The following is a 27,275-nucleotide window of genomic DNA, read 5'->3' as shown; positions in this document are numbered from 1 at the left end:
TGGAATCAAGATTGCCGGGAGAAATATCAATAACCTCAGACATGCAGATGATAAAACACTTATGGCAGAAAGCAAAGAAGAATGAAAGAGTCTCTTGATGAAAGTGAAGGAGGAGAGTGAAAAAGTTGGCTTAAAACTCAACATTCAGAAAATGAAGATTATTGCACTTCATGGCAAATAGATGGGGAAACAATGAGAGACTGTTTTTTTGAGCTCCAAAATCACTGCAGATGGTGACTGTAGCCATGAAATTAAAAGGTGCTTGCTCCTTGGAAGAAAAGCTATGACCAACATAGATAGCATATTAAAAAGCAGAGAAATTACTTTGCCAATGAAGGTCCATCTAGTCAAAGCTATGGTTTTTCCAGTAGTCATGTATGGATGTGAGAGTTGAACTAAAAGATAGTTGAGCACCAAAGAATTGATGCTTCTGAACTGTGGTGTTGGAGAAGTCTCTTGAGAGTCCCTTGGATTGCAAAGAGATCCAACCAGTCCATCCTAAAGGAAATCAGTCCTGAATATTCATTGGAAGGACTGATGCTGAAGCTGAAACTCCAATAGTTTGACCACTTGATATGAAGAAATGACTCATTGGAAAAGACCCTGATGCTGGGAAAGATTGAAGGCATGTGGAGAAGGGGATGACAGAGGATGAGATGGTTGAATAGTTATCACCGACTCAATAGACATGAGTTTGAGTAAACTCCAGGATTTGGACAGGGAGGCCTGGCGTACTGCAGTCCATGGGGTTGCAAAGAACCAGACCATAACTCAGCAATTGAACTGAACTGAACTGGACTGTAGCCCTCTAGGCTCCTCTGTCCATGGAATTCTCCATGCCAGAATACTGGAGTGGGTAGCTGGTCCCTTCTCCATGGGATTTTCCCAACCCAGGGATAGAACTCAGGTCTCCCACATTGCAGGTGGAGTTTTAACAATTTAAGCCATCATGGAAGCCCTTCATTTTATCAATCCACAAAATTCAGAGTTATGCATGACTTATCTTTCTCCCTGATTATCCCAAAAGGAATTAACCATCAGTCCTGTGGATTGTTTACCCAATATATCTCAAAGCCATTTATTTCTTTATCACTTCGGCTACCACATAGTTCAAGCCACCAGCATCTTTCTCTGAACACTGTAAGAATCTCCTATTTCCTTGCTTTAGAAACCAAAGAAATCACAATCAATATAAACTGGATCATGTCATTAACCTTTTAAAAAAACCTTCAGTGGGGACTTCCCTGGTAGGTCCAGTGGTTAAGAATCTGTCTGCCAGTGCAGGGGACATGGGTCCGATCCCTGGTCCAGGAAGATCCCTCAGGGAAAATAAGCCTGTGCACTACAAGCACTGAGCTCCAATACTGGAACTACTGAAGCCTGCATTCCCTAGCTCCTGTGCTCTGCAACAAGAGAAGCCACCTCAATGAGAAGCCCATGAACAGCAGCTAGAGAGTAGCCTCCACTCGCCGCAACTAGAGAAAGCCTGAATGCAATAATGAAGATCCAACAGGGTCAAAAATAAACAAATTTTTTTAATTAAAAAAAAAGAAAACCTTCAATGGTTTTCCATTACATTCAGGGCAAAATGTAAAACCCTTAAGATGACCTACAGATCCACCATTGTACAACCTCTTTCACCTTGTCTGGCTCATCCAGTGCCTTGTCCACTCCACTCCCTTTTTCACTCCAGCCACCTGGCTTTCTTTCAATTCCTCAGTTCACTTCACAGGTTCTATCCTTCCTGCATGGGAATCTCATCTCCTGTCTTCTTCCTATGGCCAACTGTATTTTTCAGGTCTCAAGTTCAATGTCACTTCCTCAGAGAATCTCTCTTGATTCTTAAAACCAAATAAGGTCCCTCAATATAGGATATCATAATATCTATACTTTACTTTCACAGCTTACAGTGAATATTATTAATAAAATTAAATATGTATTATGAGCATTTTGTTTTTAACATCTGACTCTTCTCCTAGACCATGGCTGCTGTGTAACCTGTCATTAGCAAACAGGCTTTACATGGTGTATGCTCAGTAAATATTGTCTGAAGAAATAAATGGGCTGATGGGAACATCAGAAGTAAAATTATGAAAATATCAATAGAGTTCAGCAAGTATTATTTTTCTTCCTTATGGAAAAATAGCTAACAAAACCCAGTGTCTTTAAATGAATAATAATAACAGCCCATTAAAGCTTTCATGTTTCTTTGTAACAGCTTGAGAAAAGGTACACCTTTTTCACAGTAGCCTGATAATTTACATGTAATATTTATCAAACATATGGCAACATGTTATATATTAATTACTTTTATGCAAAATAGATACATATTCAAAATTATGAAGGAAGAAAGTTATTTGTTGAAACTAGACTAAGCCTTGGTGGCTCAGTTGGTAAAGAATCTGCTTGCAATGCAGAAGGCCTGGGTTTGATCCCTGGGTCAGGAAGAACCCCTGGAGAAGGGAAAGGCTACCCACTCCAGTATTCTTGCCTGGAGAATTCCATGGACAGAAGAGACTGGCGGGCTACTGTCTATGGGATCGCAAAGAGTCAAACACAACTGAGTGACTAACACTTTAACTTTTCAATTTCAGACATCCAAAAATTTTAGATGTAGTGGAATTGATACCATGCTTCCCTAGTGACTCAGATGGTAAAGAACTTGCATGCAATGAGGGAGACCTGGATTCGATCCCTGGAGGAGGAGGAGGGCATGGCAACCCACTCCAGGATTCTTGCCTGGAGAAACCCATGGACAGATGAGCCTGACGGGCTACTGTCCATAGGATTGCAAAGAGTCAGACATGACTAAAGCGACTAAACATGATGTGACATGACAAATTTTATAGGTCTTTTGTTTAAAATTTATAGTCTAGCACTAAAATAGTATCAATACTTTCATTTTAACTTTAAAGAAAAGTTAGAGTAGTTCAGTCAGAATTCAATTTCATACAGTTAATCAAACATGCCACTCTAGTCTTATAAATAGTATCTGGCACTCACTTGTTTCTGAGGGGTGCCAGTGGGTATCTTATTGTTTTCTATACTACTAAAATTTGTGTTCCAACAAACTCTTCTCTAAAGGTGAGATGTCCTTGGAGGTCACTTATGTCCTTTCCCTAGTGTATGAATGAAACAGCCAGAGTCCTGAGAAGTTATATGGTTTGACCAAGGTGGCACAGTCTGTCTGTGCAGCAAAAAAAAAAAAAAATTGAAACTATAAATCACAATGATCTGCTACCTCTCTTTCAAGAAAGTGTTCAGCAGTAGGAAAATCAGAATGTACAAATATTTGATGTTTATTTAATGTCCTGTATGTACACTTTGGCCACCTTATGCGAAGAGCTGACTCATTGGAAAAGACCCTGATGCTGGGAGGGATTGGAGGCAGGAGGAAAAGGGGACGACAGGATGAGATGGCTGGATGGCATCACCGACTTGATGCACGTGAGTCTGAGTGAACTCTGGGAGTTGGCGATGGACAGGGAGGCCTGGAATGCTGCGATTCATGGGGTCGCTAAGAGTCAGACACGACTGAGCGAGTGAACTGAACTGAACTGATGTACACTACAAAGAGCAATACTTGGGACTCAAGGAAGAACAAAGAGAACACCATCGGTCACCACCTGACTTATCTCTTCCCTGAAGCTCACTCCTCAACCACTCAACTGGAGATGGCAAGCCTGGGTGGAATGCTCGGAGCTGGTCACGCATCACAGCAACAGGTATCATGCTTTAGTCTTGGATGTCAGATGAAAAACAAAAAAGGATTTGGCTTCTGTGGTTACTAAATGTATGATAAATTAAATAAGTGGGAGGAATGACTTATCTTTAAGAATATAGTATTGTTTTGTTTTGGCTCAGAAGGGAAATATGTATATGTATAGTACATGAAGTCACTTCAGCCATGTCTGACTCTATGTGACCCTATGGACTACAGCTCACCAGACTCCTCTATGCAAGGGATTCTCCAGGCAAGAATACTGGAGTGGGTTGACATGCCCTCCTCCAGGGAATCTTCCTGACTTAGGGATCAAACCCGAGATTCTTATATCTCCTAAACTGACAGGCAGGTTCTTTACCACTAGTACGAAACTGTGAAGCCTACATATATACATACCTTCATACATATATATATGTGTATATATACACATATGTACAAAGACCATATATAGCTTCATTAAAATGTGATCCAGATTCTTATAAGCATCACAGTGTCTGTGAGCTCACCTTTTGGCAATGTCTGCAAAACTCCATTATAAGTTAAATTTGTACAATTAAAATCCATCCAATATGAACAAATCAAGATCCTAAGGTGGCATTACAGAATGTCTAAAAATAAATGCTGCTTTGCTTTTAGGAACATCGAGTAACAAAAAGTAGGTGAATTATATTGGTCAAAAGTGTTTAAGGTTGATAAAAATAACTATAATTTTGATTATAAATCATTTATTTGTATACATATGACAACTTATGTTCAAATTATGTTTCTGTAAAGTCATTTTCCACAACATTTTACACTACAGTGTTTTAATATACACTTTCAGAAATAACATCAAAACATGATTTCCAGATCTGACCAAATTACCATAAATTTCCAATTTTTAGGCTCAGAAACAGTACAATTATGTTGTATTAATACCCAGACTAGTTATTTTCCTTTTCTCCCTTAAATTCGGCACTCCACGCCCAACGCTGTACGTCCTATTCACTTTAGTTCAGGCTCTTACACATCACAGCTAGGGGGTTTCTGAGCCCATCTCCCTGCTCCCTGTCCTGCCTACTGAAATCCACTGTCCACTAGCTGCTAGCATGGCATACTCTTCTGCTGCCCTTTACCACCTACCTCCCAGCTCAAGAAGACTCAACCCACTCCTCACTAGACCACTTTAGTACGAATCAAGTCTCCCTCTTTCTCCTAATGCTTCCTAACAGATGGTCTTCTCTCCCCATTGTCCCCCAACTCTTATTCTAGTTGTCATCTCTGTAGTGGCTTATAATATGCCTCTCTGGGGTCCTGGAATATCCTCTCCACAACTCCCTGCCACACACGTTTCTAAAACCAAGACATTTTATGACCCTTTAAGGCCCACTTTCATCATCATGTTCTCTGTGAAACTGTCAATACTTATTCATTCATTTCCTTTCCAATACATAAATGAAAGAGACATGAATCCCTATTCTCAAGGAACTATAAATGAAAGTAACAACTAGAAAAACAGAGTGTATTGTATTGTACTTAACACATGCCAGGAAGTAGTTTAAGTACTTCAACTTATTTGAAGTTGAAGTTCCTTTACTCATTTAATCCTCATAAACCCCCAATAAAGTAGTTACTACCATTATACCCATTTTACAGACAAGGAAATTGAGGCTCGGAGAAATTAAATAACTTGCCAAAGATTATAATACTAGTAAAATACAGATCCAGGCAGAACCACAACCTGTTGGAAATGACAGCAAGCATTTCATGACTCAGCCAAAAAATGTGGGTAATGAGTCCTACCATGCAAGCTATTGTATGTGCTATATAAGAGACAGAAAAAACAGTAAGAGGAAAAAAAAAATCTATGCTTTATTTTGCATTTCTACTACAGCCTTCTTGCTAATCTTCTGATTGCTTATGACTTCATGTTTAAATCTGCTTCCTTAACTAGAATGTCTACAAAGTGTTTACAATACTGGGTGGAAATTAAATACATACATAAATAATTCCAATATAAGACATAGAGAAGTGCCAGGAGAGATTTATAAACAAAGTTCTCGATCCCACTTGGGACTGGGATGCGGGAGTGGAGAGTTGGGGTTAGAGTCAGGCTTAAAGGGAGAAGGGAAGGAGCTAGAAAAGGCTACCTGGCAGAGTTAACCTCTGAGATGCCAAAGTGACTCAGCTGAAGAAAGATCACCTCAGACAGAGGAAATGCAGGGACAGAGGAATGAGCGAGAAAACTGAGGTATCTCCCATGGCACAAGTCCTGCTTGACTGAAACTTAAAAGCGCCGGGTGTGAAGAGTGGTGGACCTGACTAGAAAGCTTGTTGAAACCAGATTATCAGGGACCTAAACCGCAAATGGAAAAATCTGGACATTATTCGTGAAGAAAGGGGTGTCCTAGAAGGTTTTTGACTTGACAAAGCACAGAGCTGGAATGGTGCTGTAAAACATTTACTTTGTGTGCAACAGAAAATTTAAGAAGATGAGAAAAGCACAGAGGTGGGAGCAAAAGATGGAAGGATACAGTTTGTGATGGAAGCAGCCATGACAGAGCTTGGAGCTGGATTCTCTCTCAGCATGTGAATGATTCTCTCATTGTTCACTACTACACTTAATTACCTCTATTTATCATTTTGGCTTCTTCCTCTGATCCCTGACTTAAGCAATGAGTTCTCACTGAAAGTTCATGGGCTGGACTGAGACCTCAATATCTTATACTGTAAGTACAGAACCCATGGTACTTATTATCATTTAAAGCATGTGGAAGTAGCTTAATGACTAAGTATTAAATTGTTAATTACTGTGAAATTGAATGAGAAGTGCTGCACATACAATATCATTGTTCAGCTCTACAGATACATGATTTGACCCTATCTGATAGCCCTCATAGCAAAAGATACTACGCTGTGTCGGTATAGATTATTTTCAGATCAAAGAGTCTCACTGCAGGAGTAGGCCGAGTCATCCCCTAATAATAGTTTGCAGCCTTTCAAATTTGTATCTGAAGCTCTAAAAATTAACTTATTTTTCTGCTTTTCTTGAATTAAGTGATTAACAAGGTTCAAGGTGAATGAACAATTTTAAGTCTTGGTATTCAACTGGCTAAGTCAATGGGATCTGACAATAGGCCTCATTGTCTCCTCTTCATGCTCTCAGAGCTTAGAGGTAAAGTAGAACAAATTCAAAAAGGCGCCACCTCAAATGTACACAATGTACTGTTTTCTACACTGGTACCTTTTCTAAGATTTCTAGCTACAGGAAGAAAGAACACACACACACGCGCGCACACACACACACACAGAGTAAGAACTTGCCAAAACTAAAGACATCTTGTGATTCCACAGCTGATATCTCAGGATCACTTTGAGGGAGAGGAAAGTTTCCTGTTCAAAGTTTCCTGTTTCATGTATCTGGATACAAATGACTAACTGACCTAGAGATCTCTGATATCTCAAGTGTCAGAGGTCTTGGGGAACTATGGCCTTGCAAGGTCAAGAAGACAGAAGGGGGGAAAAAAGATGGAAAAGCAAAGAAAAATACTTCCTGGATTTTTAATTTCTTCCTGCTGCTTTTTAAAGATCAAACTCTAGGAAAGAAAAAAAAATTGCTTAATTTGAACTTTTAAAGGAAAGTTGGGAAAATAAAAGCATCTCTTGATTTGGATGTTAAAAAGGTCTGAGGAGTTTGCCCTCTTTCTCTCTTGGGCATTCATTTATCATTCTCAAGATGTCACTATAGAAGAAATAATACTTTCTGTCCTACAGACATCCTTGTGATACTGAAAGACTGTCCCAGAAACCAGGGTTGTAAACATGTATATTGAGAAACATTTATTATTAGCATGATCACACATTTATAAAGGCATAGCTTAAAGTATTTCTTGTTTAGTTTATAATAAAACTTGATGCCATGGAAGAGGGGAAAAGAAGTTTGGAAGATTCACGTTGACAGAAAGTCAAGATAAAAAATTTTCATAACTCTAGCCTTCTTAGTTTTCCTCCATACTTTACATATTTGGGTTCCTAAATAGAACATGTGCGTGCTCAGTAACTCAGTCATGCACAACTCTTTGCAATCCCGTGAACAGGGGCCTGCCAGGCTCTTCTGTCCATGGGATTTCCCAGGCAATAAAACTGGAGTGGGTTGTTATTTCCTTCTCTAGGGGATCCTCCCAGCCTAGGGATGGAACTTGCATCACTTTCGACCCCTGCATTGGCACCCGGATTCTTTCCTACTGTACCACCTGAGAAGCCCTAAATAGAACATACAATAAAACAAAAATCTCTCTATCACAAGTGAGATAAACAAAGGACTCCCAATGAAATGAAATTATTTCTTAGAGCTTTGGTTACTCTAACAAGCAGATCTGTATAAACAAGAACAACAACAAAGAACAAAAGCTTCACTATTGTCGTTTAAAATTGGATCAGAAAACAGAGAGTCAATTGAATGGCAGTGCTTCTTAGACAACCAGATTCTATCCCCAGCTCTTCAACATTGTTATCTTGCCTAATGCTGTCACCACGGGATACTTGTATTCCCAGGGTTTCTTCATCTTCACACCCACTAACAATCCCTCTTTTTTTCCTGAAGAAACAATACTGTTTTTCAAAAGTTCAACCAGGATGAAGCTTCTGGCACCATGACAAAGTCTAGACAAATGAATTAAAAGCATCTGTCTAGCAGTCACAATATTTAGTGCCTCATTAGATGAAAGGGGAAAATGTTCCACAGAGGTAATCTATCAGGAAATACAAGCCATTTTCTCTGGTTAGATTTGTAGTCCATCTACCCAGAGATGCTCCTGGCATTTTAATTTTGTGTTTAAAGCAGAGAATTGTTAGAACCATGGTAGTGGAATGGACTTAGTGCCCATTAGTACAAAGAGATCATAAAACAGAGACTATATCCATAGAGATGAGAACAAATACTAGTAGACATACAGTTCATGCCTTTCAGACTTGGTCCCAGTAAAGACATTTCTTGGTTTCCATTAAGGTCATTGAAAAATGGAACTATTGCTATTTCTTACATAATTAAAAAGCCCTTTTGCATAATAACACAGATAGAATGATACTAAACCAGTGAGGCTGAAGATCCTTTGTAACCCAAATCAAAGAGTGACATTTTTGAAAAAAAGCTACAGATTAATCCGACATGGTTCATTCTATTCAAAGAACAAAAAACAATCATTACACTTTCTATTTTCAATTCCACTATATAATGCTTCCGAGTTTGTTATTTCAGCAGCATACTTCACTTGCAAAACATTTCTCAATCTGCTGTGATTGCTAACTTGGAGACCATTGAGGCAGGAATAAAAAAAGTTGCTAAGTACAAAAGCCCCATGTTCCTACTCTGGCTTATATCTTCTGAAAAAGCTATCAAAGTTATTAATATTTTAACAACTGTATGTCAGAGAATTCCAAACTTCTAGAAATACTTTTACTCCCTATAAAAAGACTGCATAACAGAAAATAAAGACAGCAATACAAAGGGAATATGTTTTGCAGGGAAATGTGAATTTATTGAGTTCAAGTGTCAAATAATGGGAAAATGTACTTAGTTAGTTTTTTACTAGTTAAGTCTTTCTGTATTGCTTACCTGTGGTATGACTCCAAAGGCCTTCCTCCATTGTTGCAAAGTAATTGAATCCCAAGACACACCATCTATTTGGATTTCTCCTTTGGTATTCAGCAGTCTCAAAAAAGCCAGTAACAAAGTGCTCTTCCCTGATCCAGTTCTTCCCAAGAGGCCCACCTAGAATATTAGAGTGATGGAATTACTCCTGTGACACATAGATACAATACCATAAATGCAATCTGATATTATACATGAATTTTAAAAACCCATGGAAAACATTTTTTTTTTAATCATCACCCAAGAAGTCTCACTTATTCATTCAAAACTTTGTACATACTTCCAATTCTGATTAAAACTGATTTGGAACACAGCAACTCTGGAAGACAATATAGAAACTGGCCATAAGGGACTGGATCCCTGATGCCGAGTTCATTTATCTCTGATTTTTACTAATGGCAAAAAGGTTAAAATAAGGTCCATTTCACATCGAAGAAAACAAAGGGTGTCTTAAAGCACATAATTTTTGAGAATGGGATCAAGCCAGAAGCAGAGACCTACAGCTTGATCTGCTGCTGCTGCTAAGTTGCTTCAGTCGTGTCCAACTCTGTGCGACCCCATAGGTGGCAGCCCGTGAGGCTCCCCCGTCCCTAGTCAAATGTGAATACAAGCTTGAAGATGAATAAATCCACAGGAGTTCTAACATTCATATACTGTCCATAATAAAATAGGTGAATGCCAAGTTCAGGCCTGACAAAACGGAATAAATTCAGTGAGCTACACATTATCTCAAAAGACAGGTTGGGCCTTGCCACTTCTCAGTGGGTAAGTACCTGGACATTGTCAAATCAACTTCTTCCATCCATTCTGATTGGCAAGAACAGAATTTTAGGAAGCAAAAGGGATATTAAGGGAAAGAGAAAAAATAACCTGTTCCTGTGACTTAAAGACTCTACGAACACAGCACGGAACTGAGAAGGCCGTGCACTGCAAGGTGACAGCGAGTGCTTCGGGTGGCCCACACGGAGCCGGCTCTCTGACGCCAGCTCAGACCAGCACTTGGAGGAAGATGCTCGGAGCGAGGCCATTAATGAAGCCCTGAATAAACTGCTCAGCATTTAGTGGCACTGAACAGTTCTTTCTTTCCCCTTGCATTATTGCTATTTCTTTTTTCTCATTTGGCCTTTTTACAAGAGAGCTGAACAGTCTTGTAGAATCAGGCTTTTTACACTATTTGGGGTAAACACTTTCATTTTGTTTGGTGTTTGACTTTCCAATCCATAGCTAAGTATAAAATCAAACATGATTTTCTGAATTCTTACTCTCAGTTTCTATATTTATCTCATTACAGACTAGTAACAGTTTCTAAATCAGAACTAATTAGGGACTACAATAAATGCTTGAGAGCATACACAAATCAACAATAGTAATAACATACTGAATACCAATTAGGAACTTTAACATATTAAATACCAATCAGAAAGGCCTAGGAAGTAAACTAGGACTTTGGGGTAAGCCAATAAACAATTGTGATGCATCTGCCTTTCTGTCCATTATAAGAGCCCTATAATGGGACTTGCACACATGCCTATTTTCTGAGACAACAGAAATCAGATAAACAATATGTTACACATGAACACCCTGTTGAGGTTCTTCATACTATGGATCACAATTGGTAATTATTTTATTTATTCTTTTCTTGATTATTGCTTGTGTTCACCCCAAGAATATAAGTTCAACAGGGCAGGGTAATCCATCTTGTTTTCTATTGAGTTCTCAGCACCTGGCATAGTGGTTGGTTCACATAAGTGCTAAATAAAAAACTTATTTGGACTGACTGAGAGACAGTCAGATGAAAGGATGGATGGATGGACAAATTGGGGGGTGAGTAGGTGGCAGATAAATGGAAGAAATGAAAGAAGGGAGGGAAGGAGGAAGACGAAAGAAAGGAAGGAGGAAAAGAAGAGGGAAGGGCAGAATTAATAAACTTATTTAGTAGAATATGAATAAACTTATTATAGTAAATCTAAACAAATAGATATAGTCAATTTTGGTTAACTCAATTTAAAAATCTTGTTGAATTTCATATGCACACTTCTATTTCTGAATCAGCCCATTTTGTACAAACACATTCACCATACTTGATGATTTTCCAAACACAACAGTAAAGCTTTGTAGAAGCAATCTGAGTATGCCTTGTACAGGGAGGCATGAACAAAAAGAAGGTAAGGGAAATTCAAGAGCAGGAAGTGACCTGCTCTAAAGTCATATCAAGAACTTTTGATGATAAGTTCCTTGAGCTTGAGATTCTTAAATCATTAGCCAGGATTTTAATGATTAGGGTACATGACTACATTCTTTTTCCTTAAGAAGCAAATATTTAAATGTTTAGAAAACCAAGGTTTTATACTAGGATAAAACTGGATTAAGGCAATTTGTAAATCTTTACTTCTATAAAGTTTTAGCTATCTCTCTGGTTTCCTTATATTGCATTAAGTCAGACATGGCTTTCAACAACATGTCTAATTGATTCATACCTAACAAAGTCTTCTGTTGTGTATATACTTGGCACATAATAATTCTTTTCCGGGATTTGTTTTAAGAAGGCCAGACTACTTCCCGCAAATAAGCCTTTAAGACAGATGCTAATTCTAAGTCAATGTTTTCTAGTAACTTCAATGTACCTCCTCTTTGATAATTTTGGATCAAGATAAATCACAATGTTATGTGGAGAGTTAAACAGTGTTGAATTTGGTGCTAGTTGTAATTTCATTGTACCATGAATAGAACAGTTTCAGTACATTCTTCTCAGAGAGTCTTATTCACAATTTTAATACTGTAATAGATTGAAAACTGTTATAATTATCATTTATCTTCCTGTGGTCTCTATAAATCAAATGTCAAATCAAATGAAATTTAGATCCCTAAAGTTACAATAACTGTAATTTTATATGTTGATTGATCTGTTTATTATTAATAAAACATAATTTATAATGTAATAAGTTCTTGAGACTCTACTCTTCACATAACCGGTATAAGTAGCTGAATGATTCCAATACTTCACATCAGTTTTTATCAAGTCAGAATGTCATATGTGTTTAAAAAAATCAAATAGATATTAGGTGCTTATGCTGCTATGATCTGAGCCCTTGATATTATTTGAATTGTTTCTAGCATCTCAGTATTTTAGAGAGACTACAAATGGAGAAAGCAGATAAGCTCACCCAGATTAGGTCTTGAAGTCTGATTAAATATATTTAATCAGAGGACTACCCAGTACTGTAATATATACAATATGTCATCTGAGGCATTTTGATAAATCTAGGTTTATCATGAATGACCTACCTCCAAATTAAAATCCTAGCCTATACTTTGAGATGAAAAAGAAAAGGAAAAAGAAAAGAGAGATACTAGTTAGGGGAAAGTGACGTTAAAAATTTAGGCAAAAATCAAAAGCTTTTAAGAAAAAACTATTTGAGACTGAAAAGAAAAATAAGTTTTCTTTTTTAAAGTTACTCTTTTTAAGTTAAACTTGTGAAATACTTGCTACATTACTCATGCACTGAAAATAAAATTTAAAGTACAGATTCTGTAAAGTAAAAGCCTAAATTAAGAGCCTAAAGAGTAAAAGGATTTCTCAACACTAAAGTAATTTCTATGGACAAAGTGCTTTAATAAGAAGATTGAACAATTTTTCTGCACAAAATATTATTTTGTCTTTTTGCCATGTAATGGGCTGAATATTTGTATCTCTCCTACATTCATATATTGAAATCCTAACCCCTCAATGTGACACTAGTAGAGGTAGGGTGGCTGGGAGGTGATTTGGTCACAAGAGTGGAGCCTTCATGATGGGATTCAGTAAAGTTCAGTTCAGTCACTTAAGTCATGTCTGACTCTTTGTGACCTCATGGACTGCAGCACACCAGGCTTACTGTCCATCACCAACTCCCGGAGCCTGCTCAAACTCATGTTTATCGCGTTGGTGGTGCCATCCAACCATCTCATCTTCTGTCATCACCTTCTTCTCCTCTCACCTTCAATCTTTCCCAGCATTAGGGTCTTTTCCAATGAGTCGGTTCTTCACATCAGGTGGCCAGAGTATTGGAGTTTCAGTTTCAAATTCAGTCCTTCCAATGGATATTCAGGACTGATTTCCTTTAGGATGGACTGGTTGGATCTCTTTGCAGTCCAAGGGACTCTCAAGAGTCTTCTCCAACACCACAGTTCAAAAGCAACAATTCTTTGGTGCTCACCTTTCTTTATAGTCCAACTCTCACATCCATACATGACTACTGGAAAAACCATAGCTTTGACTAGATGGACCTTTGTTGGCAAAGTAATGTCTTTGCTTTTTAATATGCTACATATGTTGGTCACAGCTTTTTTTCCAAGGAGCAAGCGTCTTTTAATTTCATGGCTGCAGTCATCATCTGCATGATTTTGGAGCCCCCCAAAATAAAGTCTCTCACTATTTCCATTATTTCCCCATCTATTTGCTATGAAGTAACAGGACTGGATATTGGAGAAGGAAATGGCAACCCACTCCAGTGTTCTTGCCTGGAGAATCCCAGGGACGGCGGAGCCTGGTGGGCTGCCGTCTGTGGGGTTGCAGAGAGTCAGACACGACTGAAGCAACTTAGCAGCAGCACCAACAGGACCGGATGCCATGATCTTAGTTTTCTGACTGTTGAGTTTGAAGCCAATTTTTCACTCTCCTCTTTCACTTTCATCAAGACGCTTTTTAGTTCTTCTTTGCTTTCTGCTATAAAGGTGGTGTCATCTGCATATCTGAGGTTGTTGATATTTCTCCCGGCAATCTTGATTCCAGCTTCTGCTTCATCCAGCCCAGCATTTCTCATGATGTACTCTGCATAGAAGTTAAATAAGCAGGGTGACAATATACAGCCTTGAAGTACTATTTTCCTGATTTGGAACCAGTCTGCTGTTCCATGTCCAGTTCTAACTGTTGCTTCTTGATGTGCATACAGATTTCTCAGGAGGCAGATAAGAAGGTAAGGTATTCCCATCTCTTAAAGAATTTTCCACAGTTTGTGGTGATCCACACAATCAAAGGCTTTGGTGCAGTCAATAAAGCAGAAATAGATGTTTTTCTGGAACTCTCTTGCTTTTTCCATGATCCAGCGGATGTTGGCAATTTGATCTCTGGTTCCTTTGCCTTTTCTAAAACCAGCTTGAACATCAGGAAGTTCACGGTTCACATATTGCTGAAGCCTTGCTTGGAGAATTTTGAGCATTACTTTACTAGCGTGTGAGATGAGTGCAATTGTGTGGTGATTTGAGCATTCTTTGGCAGTGCCTTTCTTTGGGATTGGAATGAAAACTGACCTTTTCCAGGCCACTGTTCAGTTTTCCAAATGTGCTGGCATATTGAGTACAGCACTTTCACAGCATCATCTTTCAGGATTTGAAATAGCTCAACTGGAATTCCATCACCTCCACTAGCTTTGTTCCTAGTGATGCTTTCTAAGGCCCACTTGACTTCACATTCCAGGATGTCTGGCTCTAGGTCAGTGATCACACTATCGTGATGATCTGGGTCACGAAGATCTTTTTTGTACAGTTCTGTGTATTCCTGTCACCTCTTCTTAATATCTTCTGCTTCTGTTAGGTCCATACCATTTTTGTCCTTCATTGTGCCCATCTTTGCAGGAAATGTTTCCTTGGTATCTATTTTTCTTTAAGAGATCCCTAGTCTTTCCCATTCTATTGTTTTCCTCTATTTCCTTCCATTGATCACTGAGGGAGGTTTTCTTATTTCTCCTTGCTATTCTTTGGAACTCTGCATTCAAATGCATGTATCTTTCCTTTTCTCCTTTGTCTTTTGCTTCTTTTCTTTTCTCAGCTATTTGTAAGGCCTCTTCAGACAACCATTTTGCCTTTTTGCATTTCTTTTTCTTGGGGATGGTCTTGATCACTGCCTCCCGAACAATGACACAAACCTCCATCCATAGTTCTTCAGGCAGTTTGTCTATAGGATCTAATCCCTTGAATCTATTGAATATAATCCCTAGAATCAGCGATAGGTGAACCCATGTCCCCACCCTCCCGAACTTCCCTCCCAGGCAGGGAGGTTCTTTACCACTAGTGCCACCTGGGAAGCCCTAGGGAAATCTAAACAAACCGCTGGAGGCTCAGTGTGGTAAAGTCTGAGAGTAAAAAACTCCCAGGGAGCCATTCATAGGGAAGACGCACACACTTTTATAAGTATTACCTCCAAGAGCCCCCTACCAACAGTTAATCTCACAATGAAGTACACAGAAATATTTTCTGATATCCTCAGGAAAAGGTGAGAACAACAATTTTATAATATTCCAGAACATCCTGTTTTTCTTAACAAAGCTTCCTTCAAGAGAAACTATTTTACCAGAACTGAACCTACTGGTTTTTTTTTTTTTTTTTTTTTTAAGAACCTAACCGATCAAAGAAAGGAAAATATTCAGCACCAGCCCACACAAGTGTACTACTGCATCTAAAAGGGGAGAAAAATCTGAGAAGCACTTGTGCAGCCCAAGGGCACAGTCTCAGTAAAGGACCGAGACATAATTATAGAGCAATAGAACACTTCCCTTTACCCCAAACCCGACACGAGTGAAGGCCTAATTATTTGAGTTTCTTTTATCTAGAATATAATGCCATTTGTCAACAAAAAATTACAACATATACTAAAAGGCACAAAACACAGCGTGAAGACACTGAGCAAGCACCAAAGCCAGTCAGATATGCCGGAAATGTGACAATTATCAGTCTGGAAATTTAAAACAACAATGAACAATATGTTAAAAGCACTAAGGAAAAAAGTAGAAAACATGCAGGAACAGGTATTGTAAACAGAGAGGAGGAAATGCTAATAAAATTCAAAAAGAAATGCAAGAGAGAAAATACAACAACACCATGGTAACAGAAAAGAAGAATGCTTATGGTGGGTACAGGAGACAGAACATGGCTAAGGGAAAAAATCTGTAAGCTTGAGGATATGAGAACAGAAACCTCCAAACCAAAAACAAAGAGAAAAAAGCCTGAAAGGAAAAATTCAAAATATCCAAAAACTATGGGACAATTACAAAAGGTATCATGCGCCAATAATGGAAATACCAGAAAGAAAAGAAAGACAGAAAGGAACAAAAATATTTGAGACAATAATGACTGAGAACTTCTCCAAATTAATGTCAAAGACTAAATCACAGGTCCAGGAAGCTCATAGAACATCAAGCAGAATAAATGCCAAAAACCAAATATCAGATCAGTCGCTCAGTCGTGTCCAACTCTTTGTGACCCCATGAATCGCAGCACGCCAGGCCTCCCTGTCCATCACCAACTCCCGGAGTTCACTCAGACTCACGTCCATCGAGTCAGTGATGCCATCCAGCCATCTCATCCTCTGTCATCCCCTTCTCCTCTTGCCCCCAATCCCTCCCAGCATCAGAGTCTTTTCCAATGAGTCAACTCTTCGCATGAGGTGGCCAAAGTACTGGAGTTTCAGCTTTAGCATCATTCCTTCCAAAGAAATCCCAGGGCTGATCTCCTTCAGAATGGACTGGTTGGATCTCCTTGCAGTCCAAGGGACTCTCAAGAGTCTTCTCCAACACCACAGTTCAAAAGCATCAATTCTTCAGCGCTCAGCCTTCTTCACAGTCCAACTCTCACATCCATACAGGACCACAGGAAAAACCATAGCCTTGACTAGACGAACCTTTGTTGCCAAAGTAATGTCTCTGCTTTTGAATATGCTGTCTAGGTGGGTCATTACTTTCCTTCCAAGGAATAAGCATCTTTTAATTTCATGGCTGCAGTCAACATCTGTAGTGATTTTGGAGCCCAGAAAAATAAAGTCTGACACTGTTTCCACTGTTTCCCCATCTATTTCCCATGAAGTGGTGGGACCAGATGCCATGATCTTCGTTTTCTGAATGTTGAGCTTTAAGCCAACTTTTTCACTCTCCACTTTCACTTTCATCAAGAGGCTTTTTAGTTCCTCTTCACTTTCTGCCATAAGGGTGGTGTCATCTGCATATCTGAGGTTATTGACATTTCTCCCGGCAATCTTGATTCCAGTTTGTGTTTCTTCCAGTCCAATGTTTCTCATGATGTACTCTGCATAGAAGTTAAATAAACAGGGTGACAATATACAGCCTTGACGAACTCCTTTTCCTATTTGGAACCAGTCTATGGTTCCATGTCCAGTTCTAACTGTTGCTTCCTGACCTGAATACAAATTTCTCAAGAGGCAGATCAGGTGGTCTGGTATTCCCATCTCTTGAAGAATTTTCCACAGTTGATTGTGATCCACACAGTCAAAGGCTTTGGCATAGTCAATAAAGCAGAAATAGATGCTTTTCTGGAACTCTCTTGCTTTTTCCATGATCCAGCAGATGTTGGCCATTTGATCTCTGGTTCCTCTGCCTTTTCTAAAACCAGCTTGAACATCAGGAAGTTCACGGTTCACATATTGCTGAAGCCTGGCTTGGAGAATTTTGAGCATTACTTTACTAGCGTGTGAGATGAGTGCAATTGTGTGGTAGTTTGAGCATTCTTTGGCATTGCCTTTCTTTGGGATTGGAATGAAAACTGACCTTTTCCAGTCCTGTGGCCACTGCTGAGTTTTCCAAATTTGCTGGCATACTGAGTGCAGCACTTTCACAGCATCATCTTTCAGGATTTGGAATAGCTCAACTGGAATTCCATCACCTCCACTAGCTTTGTTTGTAGTGATGCTTTCTAAGGCCCACTTGACTTCACATTCCAGGATGTCTGGCTCTAGGTCAGTGATCACACCATTGTGATTATCTGGGTTGTGAAGATCTTTTTTGTACAGTTCTTCTGTGTATTCTTGCCATCTCTTCTTAATATCTTCTGCTTCTGTTAGGTCCATACCATTTCAGTCCTTTATTGAGCTCATCTTTGCAAGAAATGTTCCTTTGGTATCTGATTTTCTTGAAGAGATCCCTAGTCTTTCCCATTCTGTTGTTTTCCTCTATGATATTCAGATGACAGAAAACCAGAGATAAAGAAAAAAATCTTGAAAGAAGCAAGAGGAAAAAAACACCTTACTTATAAAGTAACAAAAAAAAGAACTAAATCCAACTATTCTTCAGAAAACATTCAAGCCAAAAAAGAATGGAGTGAAATATTTAAAGTGTTGAGAGAAAAAAGCCACCAACTTAGAATTCTGTACCTTGTGAAATTAGTGAGAAGTAAAGACTTTCTCATTTTCAACTAGTCCAAATCACCTTTTAACAAACAGTACTGGAGTACTTCACAGGTAATAGAAGTATGTTATCATAACAAAATAAAGTTGCCCTTCAACAGGGTGGGTGTAAGGGGTACCCACCCTCTGTGCAGTCAATAAATATTCGCTCTATTTATCCATAGTCCCTTTGTATCTATGATTCTACATCATCTGATTCAACCACACGTGAAAGTTGTAGCACTGTAGTGTTTACTATTGAACATGATCTGGGTGTAAGTTCAAATGTGTGTTGTTCAAGGGTCAGCTGTATTTCCACTTCCTCCCTCTTGTCCCTTGTATTGTTGCTGCCATTTATTTTACTTATAGAGAAACATAAACATACATAATTGAATACAGTGTTGCCATTATTATTTTGAGCACAATGCTATCAACAGATCTACATAAATGAAGAGTACCAGAAAATGAATAGTAAAGGAGTACCATATAATGATAAATGGGACAATAATAGTCCAGAAAGATATAATAATAATGTTTAATATGTATATATCTAACAGCAGCATGTCAAAATACATGAGGCAAAAACTGACAGAACTGCAAAGAGAAATAGATGAATCCACTGTTATACTTGAAGACTTCAATATACTATCAAAAATGGACAGACACAGAAGTGAAAAAATTATTAGAATTTTACATTCACCAAGATAAATCACATTATGGGCCATAAAACACAATATAAAGAATTTAAGAGAATGCATCTCATATAATGTATGTTCTCAGACCACAGTGGAATTAAACCAGAAATCAAGAACAGAATGACAGTTGGAAAATCCCAAAACATTTGGGCATTAAACAGCACATGGTTTAAAAAAGAAATCTCAAGAGAAACTTAAATATATTTTGAACAGATGAAAATCAAAATGAAATTTATCAGATTGTGTGGTATGTAGAAAAAGCAGTGCAGAGGGAAATTTATAACATTAAATGCTATAGAAAAGAAGAAATACCTAATATAGCTAAGGGGGTGTGTGCTAAGTCACTTCAGTTGTGTCAGACTCTTTGCAACCCCACAGACTGTAGCCTGCCACTCTGTCCATGGGATTATCCCGGTTAGAATACTGGAATGGGTTGCCATGCCCTCCTTCCCAGGATCTTCCCAACCCAGGGATCAAACCCACATCTCTTGCATCTCCTGCATCCACAGGTGGGTTCTTTGCCACAGGTGGCATCCACTAGTGCCACCTGGGGAGCCCAAATATACTAATGCAATAGTAAATATTTATAGTATCATACAAATATCTAGTATAGAAAAGAATATAATATGTAATATAGAGAAGAATATCTAAAATCAATAGTTTAAGCTTCTATCATAGGAAATCAGAAAAAGAAGAGCAAATTTAATTCAAAATAGGCAGACAACAAATAAATAAATAAAAATTAAAGCAGAATCAACCAATTGGATTGAAAACAAAATCAGTAGGGAAAATCAATAAAATATAAAAACTGGTTCTTTGAAAAGACAGTAAATTTTATGTTTCTAGCCAGGCCAACTAAGAAAATGAGAGTGATGACATAAACTACTATTGAAAATGAAAGAATAGTTACATTATTTAGCATAAGGAATACAGTTAATATTGTTATAACTTTGTATAGGGATGGATGGTTTCTAGACTTCTTGTGGTGAACATTTCATAATGTATACAGATGTCAAATCACTATGTAGTACACCTAAACCTTACATAATATTGTATGTCAACTATATTACAATTAAAAATATTTTTAAAGAAATGAAAGAGGAAAAATCATTACATCTGAGCATGTATTATTAAGAGAGTAATAAGGAAATACTATGAACATCTCCATGCCCAGTAGTTTCATAACAGGTGAAATGAACAAATTCCTCGAAACATACAAAATCTGCCAAAACTCATAACAAACAATCTGAATAGGCACATATTTTTAAAAAGAGATTGAACTGCTAATTAATAATCTTCCAAATCAGAAAGGACAAATTCTAGATAGATTCATGGTAAATTCTACAAGATAGTTGAAGCAGTAATTCTACCAGTTCTCTACAATCTCATTCAGAAGATGGAAGCAAAAGTGAAACATCCTAAGTCATTCTATGAGAGTAAAAAGTGAAGCTGCTCAGTTGTGTCTGACTCTTTGCCATTCCATGGACTATAGTCTTCCAGGCTCCTCCATCTGTGGGATTTCCCAGGCAAGAATACTGGAGTGAGTTGCCATTTCCTTCTCCAGGGTATCTTCCTGACCCAAGAATTGAACCCAGGTCTCCTGCATTGCAGGCAGACTCTTTACCATCTGAGCCACCAGTGAAGGCCGAATTGCCATAATACCAAAACTAAAGACATTAGAAATCAATATTTCTCCTAAACTTAGTTGTGAAGTGCTTAAAAATATTAACAAGTCAAATCCAGCAATATATACAGAGAATTATATACTATGAGCAAGTGGGATTTATCCTAGATATGAAAGGTTGGTTCAACATTTGAAAAATCAATGAATAAAATCTATCATATATCAACAGGCATGAAAAATCATATTACCATATTAACAGATGCAGAAAAAACACAAGATAAAATCCACCACCAATTTCTGATTTAAAAAAACTCTTAGCAAAGTAGGAATAGAGGGGGAAGGTCATCAACTTGATAAAGAACATCTACAGAAATCCTACAGTTATTACTTAATGATGAAAAACTTAGCTTTCCTACTAAGATCAACTAAAGGCAAGAATTCTCCTCTTATTACTTTCAACATCCTACTAGTGTGTGTGTGTGTGCTAAACCACTTCAGCTGTGTTCAGCTATATGCGACCCTATGGACTGTAGCCCCCCAGGCTCTTCTGTCCATGGGGATTCTCCAGGCAAGAATACTGGAGTGGGTTCCATGCCCTCCTCCAGGGAATCTTCCCAATCCAGGGATAGAACCCACATTTCTACATCTCCTGTAGTCTTAGCTAATGCAACAAGACAAGAAAAGGAAATAAAAGGCATACTGATTGAGAATTAAAAAAATAAAACTGTTCTTGTTTGCAGATGAACTTACCATCTATATAGAAAGTACAAAAGAACAACACTATAAACTCCTAGAACTACTAAGTGATTATAGCAAGGTTGCAGGATACAGGTTTATATACATAAGTCAACTGCTTTCCTACATACCAGCAATGAAGAAGTGGAATTTGAGAACAAAATACAATTTACATTAACACTCCCCAAAATGAAATACTCAGGTATAAATTTAAGAAAATATATACAAGACGAAGATGATAAAAATACAAAACTGATTAATTTAATCAAATAAGACTTAGAGAAATGGAAAGATGTTCCACGTTCATGGATAGGAAACTCAATATGAACCAAGATGTTGGTTCTTTCCAACTTGATCTATAGATTCAATGCAATCCTAATCAAAATCCAAGCAAGTTATTTTATGAATATGGAAAACAGATTCTAAAGTTTATATGGAAGTGCAAAAGAACAGTCAACATATTATTGAAGGAGAAGAACAAAGACAGAGGACCGACACTACTGAACTTCCATGACTTTGGAAGTTGACTGAAAAGACTGCTGCTGCTGCTAAGTCACTTCAGTCGTGTCCGACTCTGTGCGACCCCATAGACGGCAGCCCACCAGGCTCCCCTGTCCCTGGGATTCTCCAGGCAAGAACACTGGACTGGGTTGACATTTCTTTATCCAATGCATGAAAGTGAAAAGTGAAAATGAAGTCGCTCAGTCACGTCCAACTCCTAGAGACCCCATGGACTGCAGCCTACCAGGCTTCTCCACCCATGGGATTTTCCAGGCAAGAATACTGGAGTGGATTGCCATTGCCTTCTTTGCTTGAAAGATTAAGACAGCCTAATAAAAACACCTTCAGTTTTTCAGCTGTTTGCTCAATGGTTCTCTTTAACTTCACTTCTCTTTAATTCCACTTATCTCCTTTCCTCTTGTCTCAAAAACAAAAACAAACAAAACCAAAACCAAACAAACCCAAGTACTCTACAGTACCAAGATAATTCCATCTATGTATCCATCCTCTTAGACAAGTGTTCTTGCTTTCTCTTTCCCACCACCGACATTGTTGTTTACATGACCCCTCATTTCAGGACTCACCCATTCCCTAAGCCTTTGCAATTAGGCTTCTACTCGCACTCGTCTACACCTAATGACTCAGACCACTGTCCCCACTCCTTGGCCAGTAGGGCTCAAGAACATGCATTTCTCACAAGTACTCAAGTGATACAGGTGATGCTGGTGCAGGAACCACACTTTGTGAACCACTGCTCTCAAAGACCCTGAGATAGAAAATCAAGTAGGGTTTTCTGAGTTATCAACTCCCTTCATTGCTTTGGCTCTCAAGATCCATAATCTGCATCATTTGCACAAATCTTGGCTTCGGTTACATCCTTTATGCATCCTCCAGTTACTGAACGACTGAACCAGTCATTGTTTTCTGTACATGCCTTGTGCCTCATGTTATTCCCTCTGCTTATAGCACCCTTCTTCACCCACATTTGATCATTCAAATCACAGTTTAAGTCTTAAGTCTCATTCTAAAGGCCAGTTCCTCTGGAAAACCTTGCCTGAATAGCCCAACTCCCAGCCAAATGGTAACAACTGGCTTTGAAAGTGGCTCAGCCAAATGAAGTCCTTTGAAGCCTCAGCTTTGTTAGCTTCACAGTAAATCTGTTTCAGCTCTTGCTGGATCTAGCATTTTGCCTTTTAGTCTGACATCTTCTGTGACAGATCTCTCTTTCTCTCTCTCCTCTTTCTTCCGCTTTTGCTTCTCATTCTTTTAAGAGAAATGAGTGAAAAAGAACTTTAGGGTCAGAGAGATCTGCGTTTGACATCCTCGCTATTTCACTCAATTGAACATTGTTTCTTCCACTATGCAGAAAAAGGGTAATAACAACTACCTTTGGAGTTATAATAAGACCTAATGTTATAGAAAATAAAGGTTTTTAAACACAATGTTAAACACAATGCTTAGGACACAATGTGCATTTGATAAACATTTACAGTCTTATGTAAATAATTTTTAATTCCCCCAAAGCACCTAGGGAGTGTCTTGCAAATACACACAGCCTGCTTACTGCATAAACATTCCGAGAAGATGGAATGCCTGAACATATTGCTCCTTCCTCATTTTACACTATCTCTGATCACTATTGTCAGATCAAGGAAACTACCTACAGAAATGAGGGCTCTAAAACTCTGTCACTCTATTAGGACTTGTTTGAATTTACTTTAGTGGGCAAGTAAGCACTGGAAAAGCAAATGGATGAAAGGATGCCAGGGATAGCGAAAGAAAATAATTTACCAAATCTGTCCTTGCTGTGTATCAACCTATCTGTTGCTATTATCATAAAGTCACAGTGCCTTTGGCATCCATCCTGGTGACCGTCAGCTGCCTATGGCATTCAAGATGTGTAAAGCAAAAAAGAGTAACTAATTATGCTTTTCTCAATGGAAAGGAAGAGTGAAGGCAAACCATTAATTTTACTTAGTTTCAAGGTGTAACTTTAAACATTCTCACTCTGATACTAGATAAAAATTCAATCTAAAACCTATTCATTCCATTTATGCCCATTTATACCTGTTTTCTGTAAGAAAAGGAAAAAAATTAATTCTTGATGAACATGAATGTAGGAGAGAGCTAATTTTAGTAGTATGTGAATATATTTTTCCTAAGTAGAGTAAAAGTTAAGTCAAAATTTCCACTGTGCCACTGCAAGCCAATTAGCACAATATGTAGAGAATTTTTGCTCACTCTATGTATTTTTCTTCTTAGAACTTTGTCTAATATATCAAATGATCAAATCTTCTAAAGCCACAGGCCAAGGCAAGGGAAAGTAGTCGGTTTTTACGTAGGTGACAGTGACGGTGGACTCTCACCAGTGTAAAAAGCAGTCTGTTTGAAATTAAACCACAAAGAGATGAAGTTTTAAATTTCAGTTTTCATAAAACTTGGCTCAATGGTATTCCATTTCAATTGTAAAGAAAAAGAAAATAGTCAAAACAATATACCACTCCTGTCTAGACTTAGAGGGTTGCAGAATAAGGAATCTGGAGAGAATGTAAAATCATATTTACAAAGCATAAAATGTGGGAGAATGACCATCCCCTTCTCAAACAATCAATTCTAGACTCTGTATTTGAGTAACTTCTGCAAATTCAGCCCAGCTGGGATCCATAAGAGACACTTCAAAATAGTGCAAGGTTATTTCTTATTAAATAATAGAAATGCTTGCCTCATAAATAATTATTCCTTAGCAAATTACTGGGGAAAAAAGCTTTACAATCCATACCATGATGAAGACTCCAACCAGAAAAAATGAAAAAAGCGAAGGAAACAAGTACCACTTGTTTGAAAGACTGTCAAATAGGTAAAATTTTAAGTCTTTAGATGGAGTTAGCAACAAAATATTTCCCTCACCTGAAATGGAGGATAGTTTCAAGATGCAAAATCTAGAACTAAAATTTGGTTTATGTAACAGTTTCTTTAGTTAGTAAAGTAGCAATCAATTAGATATTCTGCAAGTATAACAACACTTAAAATGGTCCCATTATATGCCCAGGAGTGGGACTGCTGGATCATATGGTAGCTCTATTTTTAGATTTTAAGGAACCTCTACACTGTTCTCCATAGTGGCTATATCAATTTGTATTCCCACCAACAGTCTAGGAGAGTTTCCTTCTCTCCACACCCTCTTCAACATTTATAGATTCAGACAGGTGTGAAGTGATACCTCACTGTGTTTTGATTTCAATTTCTATGATAATTAGTGATATTGAACACCTTTTGGTAATCTGTATAACTTCTTTGGCAAAGTATCTATTTAAATCTTCCATCAATTTTCTGATTAGGTTGTTTTTTTCACATTGAGCTGCATGAGCTGTTTGTGTATTTTGGAGATGAATACCTTGTTGCTCACTTCATTTGCAAATATTTTCTCCCACTCAGAAGGTAGACTTCTTGGTTTTGTTTATGGTTTCCTTTGCTATACAAAAGAGAAGCAAAAGACAAATGAGAAAAGGAAACACATACCCATATGAATGAAGAGTTCCAAAGAATAGCAAGGAGAGCTAAGAAAGCTTTCCTAAGTGTAAACACAGCAATGGCCACAGGACTAGAAAAGGCGAGTTTTCGTTCCAATCCCAAAGAAAGGCAATGCCCCAAAATCTTCAAACTAATGCACAATTTCACTCATCTCACACGCTAGTAAAGTAATGCTCAAAATTCTCCAAACCAGGCTCAACACTATGTGAAACATGAACTTCCAGATGTTCAAGATGGATTTAGAAAAGACAGAGGACCCAGAGATCAAATTGTCAACATCCACTGGATCACAGAAAACGCAAGAGAATTCCAGAAAAATACCTACTTCTACTTCATTGACTATGCTAAAGCCTTTGACTGTGTGGATCACAATAAACTGTGGAAAATTCTGAGAGAAATGGGAATACCAGACCACCTGACCTGCCTCCTAAGAAATCTGTATGCAGGTCAAGAAGCAACAGTTAGAACTGGATATGGATAACAGACTGGTTCCAAATAGGGAAAAGAGCACATCAAGGCTGTATATTTTCACCCTGCTTATTTAACTTATATGCAGAGTACATCATAAGAAATGCTGGGTTGGCTGAAGCAGAAGCTGGAATCAAGACTGCCAGGAGAAATATCAATAACTTCAGATATGCAGATGACACCACCCTAATGGCAGAAAGTGAAGAAGAACTAAACAGCCTCTTGATGAAAGGAAAAGATGAGAGTGTTGGCTTAAAACTCAACATGGCCAATAGATGGGGAAACAATGGAAAAGTGAGAGACTTTATTTTCTTGGGCTCCAAAATCAGTACAGATGGTGACTACAGCCATGAAATTAAAAGATGTTTGCTCCTTGGAAGAAAAGCTATGACCAACCTAGACAGCATATTAAAAAGCAGAGACATTACTTTGCCAACAAAGGTCCGTCTAGTCAAAGCTATGGTTTTTCCAATAATCATGTATGGATGTGAGAGTTGGACTGTGAAGAAGGCTGAGTGCCAAAGGATTGATGCTTTTCAACTGTGGTGTTGGAGAAGACTCTTGAGAGTCCCTTGGACTGCAAGGAGATCCAACCAATCCATCCTAAAGGAGATCAGCCCTGGGTGTTCACTGGAAGGACTGATGCTGAAGCTGAAACTCCAATACTTTGGCCACCTGATGTGAAGAAATGACTCACTGGAAAAGACGCTGATGCTGGGAAAGATTGAAGGAGGGAGGAGAAGGGGATGACAGAGGATCAGATTGTTGGATGGCATCACCAACTCGACGGACATGAGTTTGAGCAAGTTCTAGGAGTTGGTGATAGACAGGGAAGCTTGGCACACTGCAGTCCATGGGGTCGTAAAGAGTAAGATATGACTGAGCAACTGAACTAAACTTGCTATACAAAAGCTTTTAAGAATAATTAGGTTCCATTTGTCCATTTTCGCTGTTATTTTCATTACTTTAGGGGGTGGATCAAAAAAAATCTTGCTCCAACTTATGTCAAAGAATAATCTGCCTATGTTTTTCTCTGATTTATAGTACATGGCCTTACATTAAGGTCTTTAATCCATTTTGAGTTTATTTTTGTGTATGGTATTAGGGAGTGTTCTAATTTCATTCTTCTGTATAGAAAACCATAATTTGAAAGGATGCACGCACCTCAATGTCACTGTAGCACTATTTACATTAGCTAGGAAATGGAAAAAAACCTAAAT

At 38.2% G+C, this 27,275-nt stretch overlaps 1 protein-coding gene across 2 annotated transcripts in view; it reads right to left on the bottom strand.

Moving 5' to 3' along the window:
* CFTR (cystic fibrosis transmembrane conductance regulator) overlaps positions 1–27,275 on the bottom strand; it is a 215,098-nt gene that overhangs the window by 18,588 nt on the left and 169,235 nt on the right. For both annotated transcript variants that reach the window (XM_027539612.1, XM_027539613.1), the window contains exon 23: positions 9,318–9,473. In XM_027539612.1, coding sequence (XP_027395413.1) covers positions 9,318–9,473 — 156 coding nt within the window. The remainder of the gene's footprint in view (positions 1–9,317; positions 9,474–27,275) is intronic.

Source organism: Bos indicus x Bos taurus, chromosome 4 (genome assembly GCF_003369695.1).
Source record: "Bos indicus x Bos taurus breed Angus x Brahman F1 hybrid chromosome 4, Bos_hybrid_MaternalHap_v2.0, whole genome shotgun sequence".
NCBI lineage: Eukaryota > Metazoa > Chordata > Mammalia > Artiodactyla > Bovidae > Bos > Bos indicus x Bos taurus.
The sequence above is the reverse complement of the archived record's forward strand: the minus strand, read 5'-3'. Positions and strand labels throughout refer to the sequence as shown.